This window comes from Orbicella franksi, chromosome 5 (assembly GCF_964199315.1).
Source record: "Orbicella franksi chromosome 5, jaOrbFran1.1, whole genome shotgun sequence".
Lineage (NCBI taxonomy): Eukaryota > Metazoa > Cnidaria > Anthozoa > Scleractinia > Merulinidae > Orbicella > Orbicella franksi.
In genome coordinates, this window is record NC_138149.1 from 17380228 (window position 1) to 17401799 (window position 21572).

Below are 21572 nucleotides of genomic sequence, written 5' to 3' on the forward strand. Positions count from 1 at the left end.
TTGCACCTAAAAAAACAAGTCTGTTCCATGGCACGTAATACTACCTCACCAGTCAGGGAGTGTGGAGTTGGCTATTAAACACCATTCATTTGTTTTTACATTGTACATTTCACATCGTACATTGTACATTACATTGTTCATTTCACGTAGTGCATACATATGACTGTAACCACCCACAATGAAAATGTTCCCATGAGCTGCTGCACCACATGCTAATCACCTTGCCTCTTTCATGTGTGCTATTCCCTCCCAAGCTCCTGTGATCATGTCATATCTTGAAGCATCAGCTCGGTTTCTGTCCATAGAATATGTAACACACCAACCCAAGGCATAGACGTACTTGTCACTAGAAACAAAACAAACACCTACTATTTGACCAAGTTGGGGGAGAGGATAACGTTGCCAGATATCAGAATCAATGTTGTGTCCATAAAGAGTGGTTTCTATGGTTCTTGTGCGAATGTTGTCTAAGACCATCATGACACAAACATCTCCTTGAAAAACAAATATCTTCTTGATCACTGTCAGTAATCCACTTGTAAAAGTATTTGCTGTTAAAGAGTTTTTAGGTATACTTGAGAAATTAAATGGAATCCAACGATTGAAGATGGCGTCATACCATTCACAGGACTTGAGAATGGTGGTAAAATTCACAGGTCTTCCTCGGCATGATACAAGATGTTTACCAGTCATTCCTGGGTCTGAAAGCTTGAACCACTCATCACTGTCTGGCATGTAACAAAGGGTCATCCTACACCCACGTATAAGAATTCCCTGTGATTCCTGTGCTTTTCTTGGTGCCTGTGGCCATGCAGTTAGTTCAGATGGTTGTTATATTAAATGCAGCGCACTTGTCACGCGATTCATGCAATCTTCATAGAGTCCTAAAGTGATGACGTCACAAAAATAAAATTTTTGAAATTATGAGAAATGATGTCATATTCTTATAGAGGATCCTAAAAGATGCCCTCATCCCAAAAATTAGCTCTGAATTGCAATTCCCGATAGAGAGATAAGGGATCAAAGTTTGATAGCATCCCATACCAACCCTTCAAAATTTGTTTCAGTTCCTTCAGTTTAGAACTGGCTCAAAATTAGAGAGACTTAAATGGGGCAGTACCAAATTTCCATCCTTTATATTTCGACTGGGAATTACAATTAAGGGGTAATTTTTGGCAAGGACCCTTTTTTAAGGACGCTCTATTCGAAAATGGCGCCAAATCCCATAATTTCTCAAATTTATTTTTTGGTGACGTCACACTTTAGGACTCTATTGTCCACGACAAGATCATTTGTTCTGATATCACTCAACAAGTAGTCACGCGTTACAAAGGACAGTCGCACGTGGCGGGAAAATATAACGCCCGGGCGGAGTATGGGGTTGGACGCCTGGATGTTACTTATACAAGGTAGACGTGTTAATAAACCGCTGTACATGTTTACCTCCCTTGCTTGCAGTTAGCACGGTTAGGTTTGCTTGCGGTTAGTGTCACTCCAGTTTGCTTGCGGTTAGCGTCACTCCATTTTGCTTGCAGTTAGCGTCACTCCATTTTGCTTGCGGTTAGTGTCACTCCATTTTGCTTGCGGTTAGCTTTCATTTGTATGTTAGGGTAACTCTATATTAATTTATATTACTGTTCATTATATGTAGTTTAAATTTTCCACCTTCCGGCAGCTAGCAGCTCGGTGGTACAGTGGTAAGGAAGGGCACAGTGGCCCGGGTTCGACTCTCAGTGAGGGCAAATTTATATAGTTCCTTTTCGTCATAAAATAGTTACAAGACTTAGAATTTTAAGTCATATTTAGTTGACATACTGTTTCTTCGTATAGGAACCCGAGAGGAAGTCACCCTCAATCTACGCCCGTGAGGTAGTAACACCCGCACGTGGCGGAATAATTCCTCAAAGCTTCTCTTTCTCTCATCCCTGTCTTGACCAACCCACATTGTTATGATCTTAAAAACATCTCCTTCTGCGTTAATCTCGATCTCATCACTCGATATCCACTTTTCAAGTTCCTGAGCTGACAAATTCAAAAGTCTTCGGTCTGGGCGACCGCCATCAAGTGCGAATGTATGAATTTTCTTGTCGCCTCGCCAAGTTCGTTGAACTGATAGCTCTCGGCAAAGTGGTACACGGAAATGCAGTTTGAAAGAGACAAGTTCTGCTTCAGAAAACTCTTTGTGACAGTTTTTAGTTCCGTAAGAAGGAGGTTGTCAGCTGCTACCATGAGATCCTCGGCATCCGCTTAAGTTGATATTTGAACTCTGCCTGTGTAAATAAACTGCAGAATATGTTCCACAACAGACTCTGTTAACATGTCTAGCCAAATGACTCCTTCTATTGCCTCCTTCATGCCGCTATTCAGTAAATTTTCAAAGAAAGGACTTGCTTTCGACAGAACCTTTCTATGGATCTTGAACGCTTTCCCGTTCTTGATCAGCACAGTAACGTGGCGCGGAAGATTGCTTGTATGCTCCTTGTTCTTGTGATGACTTTCAGAGGCCATTTCACACTTTCCAACATAACTTGGATGGGAACCCATACTTTGGATTTAAAGTGTAAGTCGTACCCACTCGGAACTGATGGAACTGTCGTTTTAAGTTTTGTCCGCGTTCCACTTGCCAACATAGAGACCTGGGCATATTGTAAAATTGGATTGGATTTGTAAAACACGGATTTGTAAAATATGGATTTGTAAAACATGAATTTGTAAAACATGCACTGCCGGGCCCACTACCGATAAGAACTTTGAAAATGACATTTGTTTGACTGTTAAATTGTCTGTATGTTTGCCTGGAAAATCTGTGTTTTACAAATCCTATTTAGAAATCCTTATTTTACAAATCCAATCCATATCTTTCGATATACCGGACACGGCAAATTGATCGACGTCGTCGAGTCCACCTCCAGTAGCGCCCTTGACACGCGGATCACCAGAAGCCACCCGACCTAAAAGTCCGTTCTCGCCCGATTACGTTATAACAGAACTAAGAATGAACAACATATGGAGATCAGCGTGGCGTTTCCCAGAATTAATTTACATTTTCGCCCATGTGAGGACAAGGCAAACATTAGGCTCGATTTCCGCCGCTCTCTCGAGTCTAGTCTACGTCCCTAGTGCATTCGGGGGAGGACTGCGAGCTCCTGTCCCGAGCAGCGGATGGTGGTCGAGCCTAGGCAGATATGACATAAGCAATCTCACTCATTTTGAACAAACTTTAACCGACATTTCGTTCACCAAGTTTATCAAAAATACAAATTGGTTTCGTCCCCTGACAAATCCTAGGGGTATTAGGGCTCCCACTATAAATCCCAGGGAAAAATCCCCAAAATCCTCACAAGAAGGCACTGACCAGAGATATCTTGCAATCCCACAAAATCCCCAGTAGACACAAGAAAACAAAACAATGGTCTTGAGGTCTTCTTGTAACAGACGAAAGAAAAAGTGAAGAAAAATTGACCTTGGCCGAAAAAGTTCATCTGTTAATCAAGAACGGTGGTATTCTAATAAATCCCCGATCAACATTGAGGCCTCTGATATTTTGATTTCCGCCGAATACTAATGGACCATTGCTATTGTTTTCGTAATCAAACCACTGACCATGTTTGCTGGTGTTTGCGAGCAGGCTCAAATCTGAGTCGCACTATTTTGGGGCTATCATTTTCTTCAAAAAGAATGCTGCCCAAAAATACTAACTGAGCAAGCGTGCGTTATAAATCTTCCTGTTTGTTTGTTTGTTTGTTTATTTATTTATTTATTTATTTATTTATTTATTTATTTATTTATTTATTTATTTTTTTTGCGTTGCAGTCTGGAATAAAACGTTGCTTTTACGCATTCAAGAGCAGAGAACAGCGTTTGTTCTCTCCAACATGTTACCACTAAGCGGCTGCCCAGGACTCCGTCGCATTGTGAAGTGTTTCCATCACAGAAGTGAAGTGTTTCCATCCACTCCAGATCCGAGCAGGCCGCCTCTTCAGATCTGGATATTGCATCATCCAGTTGAAGACAACAAGTGACAAACGTCTCTACAAAGATGGTGAATTTCTCGAGACTCTCCAAGACACCCGCAATTGCTTTGACTTCCAGCATGGTCTATTGTCCCATTTTATTAGCTAACTGGAACCATTTGGCTAATCAAATTCAGAATTCATCCCAAGTTAATTTGGAGCGATTTTTTGTAGAATGGGTCTTGTGTTTGATAACGTCACATGCTCAAAATTCACCCCAAGCTTCGTTTGCGAGTAACTTTCTCAAACTTGTTGTGCTTTCTGTTATTTTCGCGTGGGTATTCTTTTTATCTCTGCTGCTTTGGGAATTTGTGCATAATAAAATTACAATTTGCCTTTCTAATCTGAGGCTTGGTGGTGAAATTCTCGTCTGATGTCAACGTGCACTAAGGCTATTGTATCACACCGTCTTCTCGCGAGACCACGACGCCCTCGTTCCCAGGGTCTCTCAAAACAATTCTTAGCCTGATCGCAAGTTACACGAAACTCAAAGGGGGGCATCAAACGTAATTTGGTCGGTCTGAATTCCGGGGGATACTTGACCCGTGATTGTAAATAAGAGTACCCCTGGGGGTTTGAAGCCCTGACCCTGTGGAGGACAACACCCTTTTTTCAAGAACCCCGTTCAGGACAAAGAATTGGGAACCATAACCTTCTAAATGTCGGCAAACGTCTCTGATCTCGGATTGCTAAGCACCTTATAAACTACATTATCATATTTAACGACAACCACCCGCACAACAATAGGTCAGGTTCAGAACTCCTTTATGAAAGACTTTAGTAAAACTATAGTCGCTGTTCAAGACGTTCAAGGCAGTGAGGCTTAAAACCATACCCTACCCGAAGGCATGTTAACCACCATATAAGGGAGTGCCCCTCCCCAAACCCGCCACCTTCTGAATTTAGTGCAGTTTGCAAGGTTTGTCAGTATTGTGTTTCATCTTTTCAAATAAAGTCAAACTTTCACTATACACGGTCGCTAGGAGCACCTGGTCCCGTGGCTCAGTGGACCTAGCAACGGTGATCTAATCGGGAGGTCGAGGGTTCACATCCCAGCAGGGTCAAATAATTTTTCTCTCCTTCGAATGGTCCCCCCGCCATTTCTCTTCTAGGGCCAACGCTCGGAAAGAAATACCTCAGTTGATTTCCAGCACTCCAAATTACTTTACAGCAAGAGAAGATCAGGGTACCTTGATCTTCTCTCATTAAAAGTTAATTATCGTCCTTTTTCACTATATATTATTTGGTTTGATGGCTCAGTACTGCCTTTTGAGCAGCTGGCAGCTCAAAAATAAGGTAACAAGTTTTCAACCGCTTCTCGCAATACCTAGTTTCAAATGCAACAAGAAGATCTGGCACAAAATGTCATAATTAGCCTGTAATCATTATTTGAAACAGCTTCGCATCTAGGTAATAAAACACTAGATACAAATAAAGTCTCTGAATTATTGAAATCGCAGTTTTACCCATGTGCTAGCTTTGCTAGTGTGTCCGTTTTTCAGTGGCAATGCACTTGTAGATACCATCTCTAACACGAAGATCGTTTGTGTCGTGTTCTCTGCTTACGTACCTTGGCCTGCCGTCCACAATTTGGTTCAAGACAATCTTGCAGACACAACTTGTCACCTGGTAGAGGAACGGTTGGCCTGCAAAATCAACAGTACAAGCGGCATATCACTGCATTAAGAAAGGAAATCACACTCAGGAAAAAAGCGTCTACAGAAACAACGCATGCGCCCAACGCATACTTGCGCCCTACTTTAACCGTTTTCCACGCTATGCAGACTATGAACAAATGAAAAAACCTCGGAAGCGTTCACTCACACTAAATACGATGATGACAGCGCCATAACCTGAAGAAGTCGAAGTAACTACACTTAAGAATGTTCTGAGTGTCTGTATGAGGATTGTCTCCTAGAGGTATGATTAACGCGAGGTATGCTATAATCCGTCTATGGCATGGCAATAAGTCGTCGTTAACGTCTGACTATAAACCTAGGAAGCTCAATAGGCTGGTGCTTTTCATGTCATAAAGTGATTAGCAGTATATTCTATTGCCCTGGGTTAGGATGCTACTCCATCGTAGGTAATCTCTCCTCTCACACACTCTATAGGGGTGGAGAGAGCCAGTCTGAGATTAAACTGACTTTCCCAAGAACACGACCTGGGTGTCTGTGGCCATAGCTCAAACCCAGGCTGCTCGATCAGATCAAAACAACAAGGCGTTTGTGGAAGACAATAAACAAATTGATTGAAGCTGTTATCCAACCAAGTTAGTTCTCCGTCATTTCATAACATGTTTGTTAACTGTGAAGGTGAATTAATCAACATGACACGAGCGTGGGACAAAGAAAAATTCTGAGTCCCTGACAGGAATCGAACCCATGACCTCCCGAACACCGGGCGGGCGCTCTATGCACTGAGCTACGAGAACTCATGTCGGGGACTCAGAATTTTTCTTTGTCCCACGCTCGTGTCATGTTGATTAATTCACCTTCACATTTCATTACCGAGCTTAAAATTCACCATCTTTATTAACTTATCATGTTTGTTAACTGTTGGGCTACCATGTCTCGGACTCCCACTATATATCAACAAAAGATAATTATTTCCACAAATTTTGGTTAAAATCACCTGTTCATTCCAGGCAGGTTTCCCCAGAAGTACCGTGCTCTGTGCGCAGGAGAAATCTCTTTTGCGTCTACAACCACTGGATTGCACTGAAACCAACAATCACTGTTATTTACTCCATTAAGACTAAAGTTACTAGTATCTAAAGAAACTGCTGGGCTGCAACAGCTGGCAAGTGACACACTTAGGTCAACAACAACTTCAAGGTGATAAAGGAAAAATATCTGCCAGAGCAAGTTTTATTTGTGAAGCCCACGAACGTTTCAATCCAGCGATGGGCCTTTCTCAGAGCAAAGATTAGTTAGCCATTGCATATGACTTGAGGTACCAAGAAAAGTGTATGTTTTTATCGCGTCTCGATTGTATATCTCCTCGGTCATAGGCTCCTTGTTTTCAGATTTTTCTCAAGTTTCCAACTAGCGCCTATTCTTGGACATGCCAGCACAAAAAGAGCGTCATGGGTAAGGAGTTGTTACACTGGTTCTTGTCTCTCTTCCGCCATTTGCACTGCAAACATTCGGCTACTGTAAAGAATTGGAGTCCATAGCACATAACACTTCCCTTAGTCAACAGTGGCGGATCCAGACCTTGAGCTAAGGGGGGAGGGGCGGTTTTCTTTTGCTTGCCCCACAGGCTTTTCTTCCTTCGGTGATTTTTTCTTTTTCTATCCAAAATAAGGGAGGGCCGGGGGCCCCGGGCCCCTCCCCTAGACCCGCCACTGGTCAAGGCACTTCATTAACGTATCTCAGCGTTTCTGTCAAGTGTTCAGACATTAGACACAAAAAACTAACACTGTACATGTATATAAGACGCGAAGTTTTCCACTTCAAACAAAACAATTTGAAATCATGTTCAACTGAACAGCAAATAAACCTTCCGTATGAACAGGTAATTGGCCATAACCTCTTTCATACCTCTAAAAATCTTGAAATAGTGCTTTTATCTTCAGCTCTCATGCCAACAACATTTTCAAAAAGCCAAAAGAAAGGTCGTTCTAGTTCTGACTTGGGTCTCGCAAATTGAAGAAGCCTAAAAAAGTCAAAAAATAGCCGACCAGTTCCCTCTAAAAAAGAAAAGAAAAACAGCCATTAGTTCACGGCATCATGGCCAAATAACTCAATACAAATAACATGGCTGGCTGCTGACCACAAATGCCATTCTTTTCAACGCTTAGAAAAACTCAAGCAACAGATTGAAAAAATGCTTACCATTTTCCTAATTTCTCTTTTCCTACCACAAACATATCTTTTCTTATTATTCCTTTAAGTCTAACATACCACAAGTTTTGCAATAAACACACAATTTACTACAATTTAATTACTAATTAAACACGACTTTAGTACTGCGTCAAGAGACATATCGTGTTGTAACAGTTCTCTTTGCTGAGTCATGTACAATGGTAATAAATAGTTAACGCAGAGGAAAACAGAACCTAACTCTCGATATCAGGTTTGCAACAGTCCGTACGTTGTTGGACGAGTAGCATAACGTCTGTAATTCACTCAGTGAACTCACCACAAATTCCGCGTCTCACAGGATTAGCAATGGACAAGTCATTACACGGGCTTCCACCAAAAACAAAATCAAATGGTCCTAGCTCTTCCACCTCAAAAACAACCATAGATTGAGTTGTTTCTAATCACTGTCATAACTAAACTAAAGTGTTAGTAACCTTTCAGTCATAGCGCCGTATAAAAGTATCGCTATCATGATAGAATCAGTTGTTGTTGTTGTTGTTGTTGTGGGTTTTTTTTTTTTGACGGGGAAAAATACAACACTGCTGGCAAATAAATAAATACCTCAGTCATGATTTTTTTTCTGGCCACGGCTCTGTTTCAAGGTTGCACAATGCGAATCAAGCCAACGATTGTTGGATATACATGTAAAACCAAGAAGCTGCCTAAGCTGAATTAGAGTTGTTTTTGGTTTTACAAAGGACCGAAAACAAATAACAAATACACAGTGATTGATTCAACTTAAGAGAACCTGAACAACTAAACTGCCTGTTGAGATAAACATAACCTCTGTCACCTTATCCCTAGAGATTCCTTTGATGTCACCAATATGGTGGATCTTAGTTCCATGATGCACCTTGGCCACCTGTAAGATATGAAAGATACAAAAACAGTACATGCACAAAGGTTCCAAATTGTTATTTAAAATATCCTATATCAGCCTGGTTTATTCTTCCACAAATATTTTGCCATTAAATCGACACAATGATGTTAAAAAGTTGTCATGCCTTGAAATATACGATGTGATTGATCCCTTTCAGCGACCCAGCTTTATTTCTTCAAGTTGTACATGTAAACTGCTTGTTGGCGTGGGGGAGGCGGGGTGGGAAGAGTCAATAACAAGGCTATTCATTCTAGACAACCTTTCAATACCGACCTGCATCGCTTGTTCATCGATCTCAGAAGCACAGTACACGTCTATTTCAATACCAAGTTCTTTCAAAGCTTGGAATCCTGAAATTGTTAAACGAACCGGTTATATTGGAGTCCTCCCGTTTGACTGTAGTAAACCACTCTGTTTTTCAAGATATCACGGGCATAATTTCAGCTACGCGCGATCGCATTTCTGCAATAGTATTTATGCAGTTTGTTTTTATTTGCCAAAGGGGACTTGCAAATGTGCATTACTAAGGCAAATATCCTAACATAATGGTTCTTCCTTCAAGAAGCTGCGTTGAATATGGGATCTGACCCAGAATACGATTGAATGATGGATTCAAACAAAGATTCCTTAAAGCACTGGTATCAGTCACTACTCCTCCTTGTTATGCCTGACCAGTGTTGCTGACCAGCCAGCTGTACAGGTTAGTTGTTGGAACATTGTTAAAATAAGGTATATAGTGTACTAACCAGAAGCTATCCCATCAAATAATGACAGTACTCGGATTGGTCCGCGTTGCTCTGGAGGAACTGAAGGGAGAATGTGTGGTGCTTTCTGCAAATGATAATAAACAAACCAAGCATGACAAATGCTCAACAGTGACAACCAACATAAAGTTCAGAAAATACCAACTGAATAGTAGCGACCCCTTAAAAGTAGAGTTAAGATTTAAATGTTGGAAGCAAATTCCAAACGTAGCAACCTTAACAGTAGCTTTCTGTTATGGGAAATATCAAATACAATTGTAAATAATTTGCTGTAGATGTCTCTGAAAACCAGAGTAAAGCTCTCCATTCTGTTCGCAAAAAAACTTCTGACTCCTCATTTCAATAGCTGATTGACTGTACAGTGTGTAAAGTGTATTTCAAACAATTACAGGACAACTAAGAAAGACCGAAATACAGTACATATAGTAGTGACTCTTGGAAAATGGGCTGCTGTATTCCAAAGTAACAAGGGCATTTAGGTTTGAAACTTAGCGGGATATGATATTATTTGTCAAAATATCCAAACCATGAACTATAATCATCAAATGAACTATATAATGAAATTGTCACAACTACATTGAAAATTCAATTCTTACAAAGTCCTGTTCTTTGTCATTCATGAATAATTCCTGAAGCTTGGCTGACCAGTCTTGTCTTGGTGTGATAAGTCCTTGTGACTTTCCTGAACACATGTAGCACACCCACTTTTCACAAGCTGCAATCTAAACAACAAACAGTGATAAGTAGACGTTCTAAAATCATACCTTGACAGTGTTGGTTTCTTGTGACTGCTGTGTACCTGTTACACAGTCATGTGTCATCAGTTTGCAGTTATGTAATATCCACTAATTTCTGAACAATTATCCAAATAAGAAAACAACCCTTTCACCCTCACACTACTTTCCTTCATTTTGTTTTAAGCTGGAAAATGCTGCACCACTAAAACAACTGATAAAAAATGTGGCTCTGTGTATCCAGACATTTTGTTAATCCTCATAGCAAATAAGAACATTTTGTGTCAAAGATCATTCTCTCTTTCAACTCAAGTCTGTAAATCTCACACAGCTGCCATTCTTTACATCACTATGGCTTTGCGAAAAGGAAATAATTCTAAGGGTAGTCAATCCAAACCCTCCTAATAATAATGGGTTTATTACAAGAAGTGATGTTAGTGTGCATCCTTGGTGTACACATACACAAGAACCAAGGTATTGTCTTGATAAGTATAATTAGTATAATTTCCAGAGGTGAATATAAGAATTGGACATTCTGATTGGTCGAAAAGCTCATCAAATGACGCTATATTCACCTCGCTATAGCTTGGTTACTGAGCTCGCCATCTTTGCCATCTCAGCAAGTAAACATGGCGGACAGTTGCTGAATGAAGTTCTCATTTATTTGAAAGACATCACTCCAAGGACAAGATATTTGAAAGGATGGAGAATTTTTAAAATGACTGCTGTAGCCCTTGGACCAAAAATTTTTCAAGAACTCGTATTCAAGGCTTTCAAGAATCGTAAATGCAGTGGTTGTGTTGATCGCCAGCAGGTCAGATCGATTGACTAAAACTTATTTTTCTTAAAACTAAAGCTACTCATTTTTAGGTGATGATGACAACTGTGAATGAAGTCAACAACAATAAAACAAAGGTACCGGATAAATTTATCTTTTGTAGTGTTTCGCTTGTTTGTTTTACTGCCGAACTCGATGAGTAAATTGATTGACAATTGATGTACACGTAAGCACATTATTAAACCTACCGTTGCATGCGTGTATGCACACAAACAATTGCATCTGTGTTTTTATGTTTTAGTCTGTTATTTTGTAGTCCTTGATATTCACCTCTGAAAATTATACTAAAACAATTATTCGCCTCAGGCTCAGTGGACATTGGTGAATTTTCACCTCAACTTCCTCTCAGTGAATATTCACCAATGTTCACTTTGCCTTTGGCGAACAATTGTTAATTACCGGTAACATCATCACTCACTTCTGTCACAGCAGTTTTTCCACATAACATGCCTATACAGAGGCTACAGTATGACCTGCAAGAGCACATAAAATACACTTGTCACTTAATCATAAACACTTCTACTCTTTTAATGAAGCTAGGAAAAAGGGATTACTGCAAATGTTATAAACTAGGCTTCAGTTTAAGTCAAATATGGCAACCAGCATCAAATTTCTCACTGAACCGTTAAAACCATTGGTAATGTAAGTTTATGGAGGACAGAGAATATTAGCTACTAGGGGATCATCAAATTCTCAGCTCTAACATGGAGTGGGAATTCTTTAAGTTCACTTTGAAAAGGAAAGCACCTCCAATCAAAGTTAATAGAGGGGACTGGTTATGAAGCCCAGCAAACATCAAAGGAGCAAACAAAGACGCCAAGATTTATGTTGGAAGGTCCACGACAGTGCACAATCTTTTGTTTTGCACTCATACACTATGCATGAATTACATAACCAACACGTCTCTATTGGTTAGTTCCTCAGTATAAAGTAAACAACTATTGTGTTTTGCACACCGTCAGGGCCAAAAAAGCAAACAAAAACATACAACAAAGAACTTTGTCGGGTTTCATAACCATTGCCCTCTATTAACTATGCTCCAATGTTTGACACCTCCTGGGTGTGAAATTTGGGTTCAAATTAAGAAATCAAATTGAGAATTCATTCTATCAGTTATGGCATGTTATGAACTAAAGCAACTTGTAAACTAAACACATTCAAATCTGATGAGATCAAAACATCATAGCAGCATCAAAAGGTTACAGTGTAATCTCTAATGGTTTCAAAGAACATTCTTACAAACAAATTAAACAGAGTTTATCATTGACGGTTGAATAAAAGGAACAAGTCAAAGGTACATTGGGGTTGCAGAATCAATGGGGCATATTCCAAAAATGTTGCGGTTTCAGAATTGGAATGTAATTGAAAACTGTTTCACCAGAAATACTAGTAATACCACGAAGTAGACATTACAATGAGGTACAGCCATATCCACTTTAAAAATCCTGGTTCCACCCCTGCAAAGCAATCTACTGCATAACTTACTTTCTTTGCAAAATGCTACACATTGGAAAGTAAAGAAGGATAAGGAAATTGCTACTGTGAATATTAAAGATGCCTCTTAACCTGTCAGAGTGTAGCTTTTCCAGATTTGAACTATTAAATAGCTGTCCAGAGAGTTTGCCTTTATTTCTGCCATGACATTCACAACTTTTTTCAAAGTTTTTAAGTTTTGCATCTCCAAAAGGGGATCACCTGCCACCCAATCCAGCCCCGCCCACACCAACCCCAAAATCCGCCTCTGCATTGGCACAACTGCAAACAAAAAAGTTGGTCTGGGAATGGTTAGGTTGAATCCCCAATTAAGATTCTAGAACGCCTGTTTAAAGAATGGTAATGCATGGTACTCAGTTAACATTTAACAATTGAACGCTTTCGTGCAAAAAGGGCATATATAGCATTTTGGGTCGATTTATATTTTTTGCAGGATTGAGCTAATTTTTGGCAGACTGACTTGTTTTGACATGAAAAGCATTGTTGCATAATTGGTTTTATTGATTTGCGCTTCATTTTCAAGAAATAACATATGCAAAAACACTCTGGTCACAGGGGGCATGGGTTTTTTTTTCCTTTAAGTACATAATTTGTGGTTTTCTAACCTGAAGCACCCAGTCTTATCGCACATAAAAACCTCTTTTCCATCACCACAGATGGTGCAGTACATCTAGAAACAAACAAGCGATTGCAGTTAAAATTGTGACTCGTGACTTTCATAATTATGATTACTGAATGGTACATCCAACATTTCTTAAATATACAAAGATCCTTGTAATATTTCACGCTGTATCACTGACTGTATAATATCAGCCTGATTGTGTTTCTGCCAATCTTGATGTTTACCAACATTACATTGATTTATAGGACATTTTAAACATTGCTCTACCTGTGAACCATCCTCATCATACAAATATACATTTTCGAGGAACGATGTCTACAAGACAAAAGGAAAGACAATTTAAATGTATACCCTAACAAAATGTCCAGTTGCCATAATCAAAAAGAACTCGGTATCATCAACATACCCAAGTGCTTTTGTTTTGAATGCTTACCTTACATTCTTTACACAGACCTCCCTCAAACAAAGGGTGTTGAGCACAAACTTTATTATCACCACATGCTAGACAAATTCCTTTTAAAAGAACAATAATTATCAATATATAACAGAAATAAGACAAGAAAACATGCACATAGCTAAAAATAACATTAAAATAACCAATAAATATTATAAGACAAAATTCTACAGGAAACTGAGCAATTTCAACTTTAAGTGGACGAAAACCTAACTACCAGAATAATTGTCAGTATATTACAGCCTTTTTGCATTTTCTAAAAGTTAAATTTTTTGCATGAAATAACAACAAAAATAATTTCCCATGGGAAGTCAAGGAAATAAATTTCAAAACTCAGAGAAATTGTGCAAACACAGGTAAAATGTCATTGCCAGTTTCATTTCACCAGTACTTTCAAGTGTTTCATCTGTATGTCAACATTTGTTTTTGACATTTGATTTCTTACGGAAATATATTTAAAACAGTCATAAGGAAGTTTGCAATACAATGTAAATTTTGTTGGTACCAAGTGTTTGTCCACTAGTTGCTCAAACGTCTGGTGTATTCCCTCAGTTTTTTAAGGTATCAGTATACCTCAATTGACCACCTCAAGTTAGCACATTTTCATGCAGAGCCAAATTGAAATAAATATGTAGAAGGTTTAGAAATTTAGCATAAGAAAGCAATATTTTTGTATTCACCTTTATCAAGTTAAATAAAATGCCTCAATTATTATGGCAATGTGATTAACATTGAAAATGATTTGTTACACATCCATTCAAATGTATGTCCCTGCAGATTTCTTTTTAAACTGACCAACTGCCCGCCAGCTCAACCGGCTGACTGCCACTCACTGTTCATTGGCTATAAGTTGTTTATTCATTATAATACAAATGCTAGTTACTCTGGCCATGGCTACAACATCCTAGGGCTCAAAATAATTTTCAGACTATGGCCGGTCATGTTGACCACCCAAAGTAATTTTAGCTCGGTCACATCTCATTTCTGACAAGTCAAGATAATATTTTAAAAAAAATTAGGTAATGTTTGCCTAATTAAACCCACAAATATAATTTGTTTGTCCAGTCTTTTAAAGACCTCCTTTTAAATTCTCCTAATACAAAGAAAAGCTTAAAACTTAACCAAACATAGCCTTGGCAGGGCTCAGCAGCTCAATGAAGTGGCATGGTGCCAGTGGAATTTTTGCCACCGGCCAAAGAAAAAGTATCAAACGGATGCGTATTTGATGAAACTTCGAATTTCTCAGTTGGTATATTGAATTCCATGAGCCGTTGTTTTGATGTTCTACAAAGTATTTATGTCCATCAAAACATAAATGAAACCAAATATGCATCATTAGATCTTAATTTTGGGCTTCAGAAATAACTGGCTAAACAAATATAGCCAAAGAAGAAGTTTCTGTTTCCTTTATTCTCACCCGTGCAAATGCACAACAAATCATCACGTTACTATGAATATGGCTACAGTTACACAACAAGTGTTTGGAAGTTTCTCAATGATGTGACTAAAATTAAGTTCTAAAGTGTAAGCCATAAAAAATCTAAACTCTCTTGTAGTCATATTAGCGAGAGTAGTTGTTCACTTGGAACTAATGACCATCATTCGGTAGATTTTACAACTGATAGTGGCTAGATTTTGGTCACATGCTATGCAGGAGTTGAGAGTGTCTCAAATTTCATTCTCGAACAAAATACTTTTACGGGTGTCTGGAAAACCCAAATAACAAATAGTGCATATAGTGTCCAATAGTGCAAATAGTGGTGAACAGTCGCGAATAGTGGTGAATAGTGGCTAATAAAGGTGGGAATAGTGACGTTCGGCAACCAGTGCCTCACAGTCAACCTCGCAGCAATGTGAAATGGGATTTTCCCGCTAAAAAGCATAGACACTTATCAGGGCAAATTAAAAGGTGTTTCTAAATGTAATTTCCTCTGTTTTCACCACTGCAAAGCATAAATACATCTTTATAATGTTATCTTCATGTTTTCTGTTTTCTCAATGTCAGCGATGGGCAGCCCTAGCCTGAGTCCTAAGAAGAAAAGGTAGTATATTCAGTGAAATTCTGTTGCTTATTTGGATAATTAATTAACTCAAGATATAGTTTAGATGTTGTTGTTTATACAACCAGTTATCAGAGCAGCTTGTTTGTGTCTTTTAAGTTGATAAACTAATCACAGAACACTTGGCTCACATTTGTACTTTACTGGGTTTTTTTTTCACAGAACATGATTGGTCAAATCTATCAGCGTCTGTGGATAAACACTATAACTCCATGTGATCAATTTCAACGAATCCAGATCAGTGCTGAACTAAAGCAGTGACTATTGACGACTATTTGTCACTATTCGCCACTATTTGCTACTGTTCACCACTATTCCCACTATTTGGGACTGTTCGTACTATCCACCATTCACTATAATAATAATAAATAAATAAATATTTATATAGCGCCTATCCATGCCTGCTCTAGGTGCTGTACAATTCACCAAAATGAGCTGTACTAATCTTAATAATTAAAAATGTGCATTTAAGAAAGTAATAAAAAGTAAAGATCGCTAAGAATAATAAGTTTTCTTAAAAAGATGAGTTTTTGGTTTAGATTTAAAAGAACTTAGATTGTCACATGAGCGGATAGAAACAGGTAGACTCTTCCAGAGTTCAGGAGCGGAAACAGCAAAAGCTTGAGAACCATACGTCTTCAGGTGAAAATTTGTGGGGTTAAGAAGTAATAAGTGTGATGATCGGAGGATTCTGGAAGGTTGGTAGTACGTTACTAGATCTTGAATGTAGACAGGAGATTGTTGATGAAGAGCCTTAACGGTAAGTAATATAATCTTGAATTTAATGCGTTCAGAAACTGGAAGCCAGTGTAATTCTTTCAGTATTGGAGTGATGTGGTTGTACTTTCGGGAACAGGTAATAAGTTGGGCAGCGGCGTTCTGAACAGACTGGAGCTTTTTTAAAGCACACTTCGGTACATTGTACAAAAGAGAGTTGCAGTGGTCTAGTTTGGAAGACACAAAAGCATGGACCAGGATCTCGGTGGTTTTCATATATAAGAATTTCCTCATCCGGGAGATGTTGCGCAGATGATAAGAAGCTGATTTACAAATAGAACTGATATGCGGAAGCATAGTCATGGTACTGTCAAATATCACACCGATGTTTCTAGCAAATTGAGATGGCTGAATTATGTCTTGACCAAAATGGATCGGTGGTAGAGACTGCTGCGGGTTGCGTTTCGAGTATAGATAAAGAAGTTCCATCTTGTCCTTATTCAGTTTTAGCTTGTTAAGAGACATCCACTTGTCAAGATCAGACAAACATTCCTCAATTTTTCCAACTGTATTAGTTAATTCGACGTCATTGTTTGTTGAAAAAGAGATATATAACTGAGTTTCTTCAGCGTAGAAGTGAAATTGCATTTCGTGGTACCATAGAATGTCAGCCAGTGGTGCAGTATAAAGTAAGTACAGGATAGGCCCTAGGACCAAACCTTAGGGGACTCCACATTTAAGCTCACAAGACTGTGATTTTTTTCCATCGATTAAGGTAAATTGTGTGTGGTTTGTAAGATAGGAACGAAACCATTCAAGGGCAGTGCCACAGATTGAAAACTTGGATTTCAGTCTTGTTAGAAGAATGTCATGATCAACAGTGTCAAAAGCAGCAGATAGATCAAGTAGCAGGAGTATAACACAGTGACAATCGTCAATGGCACGCAAAATATCATTGTGTACAGGTACAAGAGCGGTTTCACAGCTATGAAATCGCTTGTAGGCTGATTGTAGCGGTTCATTAAGTTGGTTGGATTCCAAGTAGTCCTGCAGACGTACTGCAACAACTTTTTGGATGATTTTTGAAATGACCTTGAGAATTGAGATAGGCCTATTAAGGATTTCGTGGTCCAAGGATGGTTTCTTGAGTAGTGGCAGTAAGACGGCAGTTTTTAGTGAAGGAGGCACATATCCAGATTCCAGGGACAAGTTTGATTATTGGCTATTTGCAACCATTCACTATTCGCAACTATTCGCTATTTGCTATTCAGGTTTTCCAGATACCCTAATACAGATACAGAAACTGATAAGGCCTTTGGCTTTTTTGTTGGTACATAATTATTACACCTTTTGTAAAAGTAACTTTTATCGGTTGGTTCTAAATTAGATACTGGGTTCATGCTCAAGGTTACATTTACCGCTTGATGGAAATGAAGCACACTGCAAAGTGGGTGTTTTGATGTCCCAGAGTCCCATAGTGTCTAGCGTAAAGTTTTGTTTTGGCATCTTGTTCATCGATTCTTGTGCAGTGAAAGTGAAAGAAATGACAAATATCTTGACCTCTGTAGAGCAATACATGTACCTTTGAAATATATGCCAACAAAGAGAGGTGCTCTGTGACAAGGGTGGGACAGTCAAACAAACCTAAAGCGCCACAAAAAACTGAATCTGATCGGATTGCCTTTGCCGTACAGAAAACCTCTGCTTTTCAAAAGGCTGAATAGTTTTGCATTCTGAATTGAAAACCTCTGCCGTCCTAACAGATGAAATTTTTTTTTGAACAGATAGCAGTAGTTGTTCGAACGGCTGAATATTTTTCTGAACGGATAACCCCAGCCATTCAAATGGCATTCCTATCGATCTTGAACACATGACAAACAGCAAGCAAACAGCTTTTAGCCATAGGAACAGCTACCCATTGGTGTATGTTTTCATGTGAGAGGTCATAATAAAAAAGTGATTAAAAATCTAAGATTTACAGTTGAGGATTTGATTTTTTATTCAAGAATGAACCACATGACCGTCTCAACATGATGTGACCGGTCAACATTACCGGTGAGTGAAGTCAAGCCGGCCAGTCAAGTCACCATTCTGGTCAGACGTTGTCTGTTGACCGGCCGTTATTTTGAGCCCTGCAGCCAGAACAATAGTCTGCTTGGTTAGGGAAGCCTACTCACATGTAAGCCTTTAATGACTTCTTTATACACTTCCTTTACATTATTACTATTTTGTAATAGTAGTAATTCTTGTTTTTAGCAGTTAATATATAAATGTAAAGACCTTCCAACAACTAAATAAAGATTTGCGCAGTTGCAGGCTAGCTGGATGAGATTGTGTTATTTACTCTTATGAGATGGTTGAGGTACAAAAATAATAAAATCTTCAAAAGATAATCTAAAAATGATTCTGACATTAAAGAGAAACTAAATACCAAGTCATCATTATTGTTTCTACTGAATTAAATCAAACTCTGTTACCTTCTACTTTCCTTTCACCAGTTCTTACAGCATCAAATAGCGCTAAAAATACAAATATTGAAATTATATCTTGATATTTCAAACATGGTCATTAAGGTGTGCTTGGTGCAACTGTCAGCTATGCTGTAGGATGGTTGCTGGAATAAGATTGACTAATACCCCCCCCAAAAAAAAAAAATAAAACTGAAACTATGGGTGATAGAACATTAAGTTTGAGTCTAGATACACTGAACGATCTTGCCGAAACAGAAAATAAAAAGGCCACTGTCTAGTATAATGACCTAGAGATGAAAACCATATTAAACAAAGAAGTTATTGCTGATTTGCAATAGGCAGGTACAAAAGTCGGACCACCAAACCACCATTTTGTATTTTTAGCACCAGTTCCTCTTGGATTGGAATGACTTTTTGATACTCCCCACCCTAGGGACAAACCACGTGACTTTGAGGTGGGGGGGGGGGGGGGGAGATTTTAATCCTTTCATGCACAAGGAAGTTATTTTGATCCTAGATGAATTGGTGTTTCAATTTCCTTAAATTTTATTTATTTTTTTATGATCCATGTTGATCTGAGTTGAACCAAGTTGTTCTGACCCAGACTGGTGGTCCGAGTTGATCCGGTCCGACATCTGACATTTGCACACTGAAAAACATGGTTACTACTGTACATAGCAGATTAATTGTAGTAATGATAACATGATTATTATGTGCAGAAAACTTTACCTTTAATATCTTCTGCCAGATTTGGTTCACTGACTGGTTTGCCAAACCTTGTCTTATGATCAGAAGTTAAAGGCATTGTCTCTGATGTCAGGTCCACTTCAGTTACAGTGTCTGCTGGTCTGTGCATCACGTCTGCTGCGAGTTATTGATTAACCAAACAGCATTAATTATAAATTAATTCTCGACCTGTATCTATTCTTAAAGAGAGCAGCCTGAACTTAACACACTTACGAGAAAATAATTGAAATTGAAAATAATTCAGTTGTAAGTAAAAATCATCGTAAATTAATGCAGGCATCTGAAAGAATTTTTGGGGGTATGGCATTTCTGCAATATTTTAAATATTTATTGCTTTCGACAGAATGTAGTTCTAATCGCGTAATCAATAAAAATTCGAGACCCATGAATCCATCTATCTAGCTATCTATCTGTCTGTCTATCTATCTCTTGGGGGACACTAACTTGGCCCCCCAAAAAAATTATTCAGGGGCTAATGACGTCATGTCCATGCTTGTCGCGTCTCCATGTACTCGTTGCGTCTCCATGTGTTTATCTGCTGTTACCGGCAGGTTGCATATTTAAAGTTTGAAGTTAGAGCTATGGCGTTAAATGACCTTATCGCTAAGACTTATCGATGTCTTCACAAAATGTGTACGACTTTTGGGACAAACACAAAGGTACGGTTTGGCTGCCTGTTGTCTACCATCTTGACTTCGACCAAAAACCAACACTGCTTTGTGAGGAATAAATCGATGGAGGAAATGTGTTGTTTCACTTTGCTGGCTTTGATTTCTGTGTGCAAAGTACATTACTTTAACTTACCGAGTTGTGTAGCTCAGCAAATGGCCATGATTCGTGGTTATAGAACCATCTTACCGAGTTGGCTAGCTCGTTATAGCGGGTTAAATGAATGGAAACAGAAGCCGCACATTTAACTAGAGAATGTTGGTATGTAAACAAACACCTAGAAAGACTGTTCAGCTAGTTAAACGGCTTATTAGTGAATAACAGTTTATTTATTTTACATGAATGTAAATGATTATGTTGTTCTCATCCCCTTCAGTCCCAGGTCATTGAAAGTAAATTAAAAATAACAAACAAAACTTGGCATAGCCGCAGAGCCTGAATTACAAAATTCTGCAAACCAAACTGAATTTGCCTTTGGGCAAATGAGAAGATTTTCATGAATGCAAATTGAATGGGAGCTTTAAAATTGCTTACAGGCCAGAGTTTAAGCTTGATCTTTTGTTTACGTTTTGAATTCATGCTGAGTTTACCTCAAAACATGAAATTTTGAAGGCCTACTATTTTTACGAGTCTACGGAAACTAGCGCCATCACGCAACGTTTTGAACAACAAATCGACCATCGTAGTCTATATAAGGGACCTCTTCACTGGCATGGACTTTGACACTATGATATATCTGTCTGTGTAAAACCTCAGTTGTTCATGAAAAATGTTGATTTTAGCAATACACAGAGGTTGAAAGTCAGCTAGTTAAATCATTTAAGGTATATATATGAAAGTGACCATGTCAAACGCACTCATGATGTTTGATTGCTACTAGTTTATATTCTTTGTTTGGCAATCATTAATTACAGAGTAGTGTACACTTCCTGCTATGTAACTAACCAACATTTTTCATACTCGTAAACAAATAATTAACAGGACTCATTCAGTAACAGTCACAGTGAAATAGGTACACTGGAATTCTGATTTCTCAAGCCAAAAATGGTTCAGAAATGCCAACTGCAGAGGTATTGCTTCATCCCAAACAACCAGCTGCGGGGACATGTTCATAGAAACACTGCTGCAGCAGCTTTTTTGTTGTAGCAGATCTTTATTTACAAACAAACATAGTTTATATATGTAACAGAAATTTGCAGAGAGAAACCATTGGATACTTGACCATGTGGCATGACAGGAA

General features: G+C 38.7%; 2 protein-coding genes across 3 annotated transcripts in view; both read right to left on the minus strand.

The window, feature by feature from the left end:
• The window catches only part of LOC145486493 (DNA (cytosine-5)-methyltransferase 3A-like), a 32988-nt gene that overhangs the window by 2644 nt on the left and 8772 nt on the right, over positions 1-21572 (minus strand). Inside the window, exons 6-19 of one of the 2 annotated variants that reach the window (XM_081465165.1) lie at positions 19646-19777; positions 18923-18964; positions 13648-13727; positions 13482-13529; positions 13198-13262; positions 11517-11571; positions 10123-10248; positions 9509-9593; positions 9036-9112; positions 8676-8744; positions 8160-8250; positions 7559-7707; positions 6648-6733; positions 5584-5659 (exon numbers count right to left, since the gene is read on the minus strand). In XM_081465165.1, the coding sequence (XP_081321291.1) occupies positions 5584-5659; positions 6648-6733; positions 7559-7707; positions 8160-8250; positions 8676-8744; positions 9036-9112; positions 9509-9593; positions 10123-10248; positions 11517-11571; positions 13198-13262; positions 13482-13529; positions 13648-13727; positions 18923-18964; positions 19646-19777 (1181 nt within the window). Of the gene's footprint in view, positions 1-5583; positions 5660-6647; positions 6734-7558; positions 7708-8159; positions 8251-8675; positions 8745-9035; positions 9113-9508; positions 9594-10122; positions 10249-11516; positions 11572-13197; positions 13263-13481; positions 13530-13647; positions 13728-18922; positions 18965-19645; positions 19781-21572 lie in introns of both variants that reach the window. The other variant, XM_081465164.1, reaches the window with a different exon arrangement.
• On the minus strand, positions 13736-18912 carry LOC145486495 (uncharacterized). The gene has a single exon (XM_081465168.1). The coding sequence runs from the start codon at positions 17091-17093 to the stop codon at positions 16224-16226; it is 870 nt and encodes a 289-aa protein (XP_081321294.1). The 5' UTR covers positions 17094-18912; the 3' UTR covers positions 13736-16223.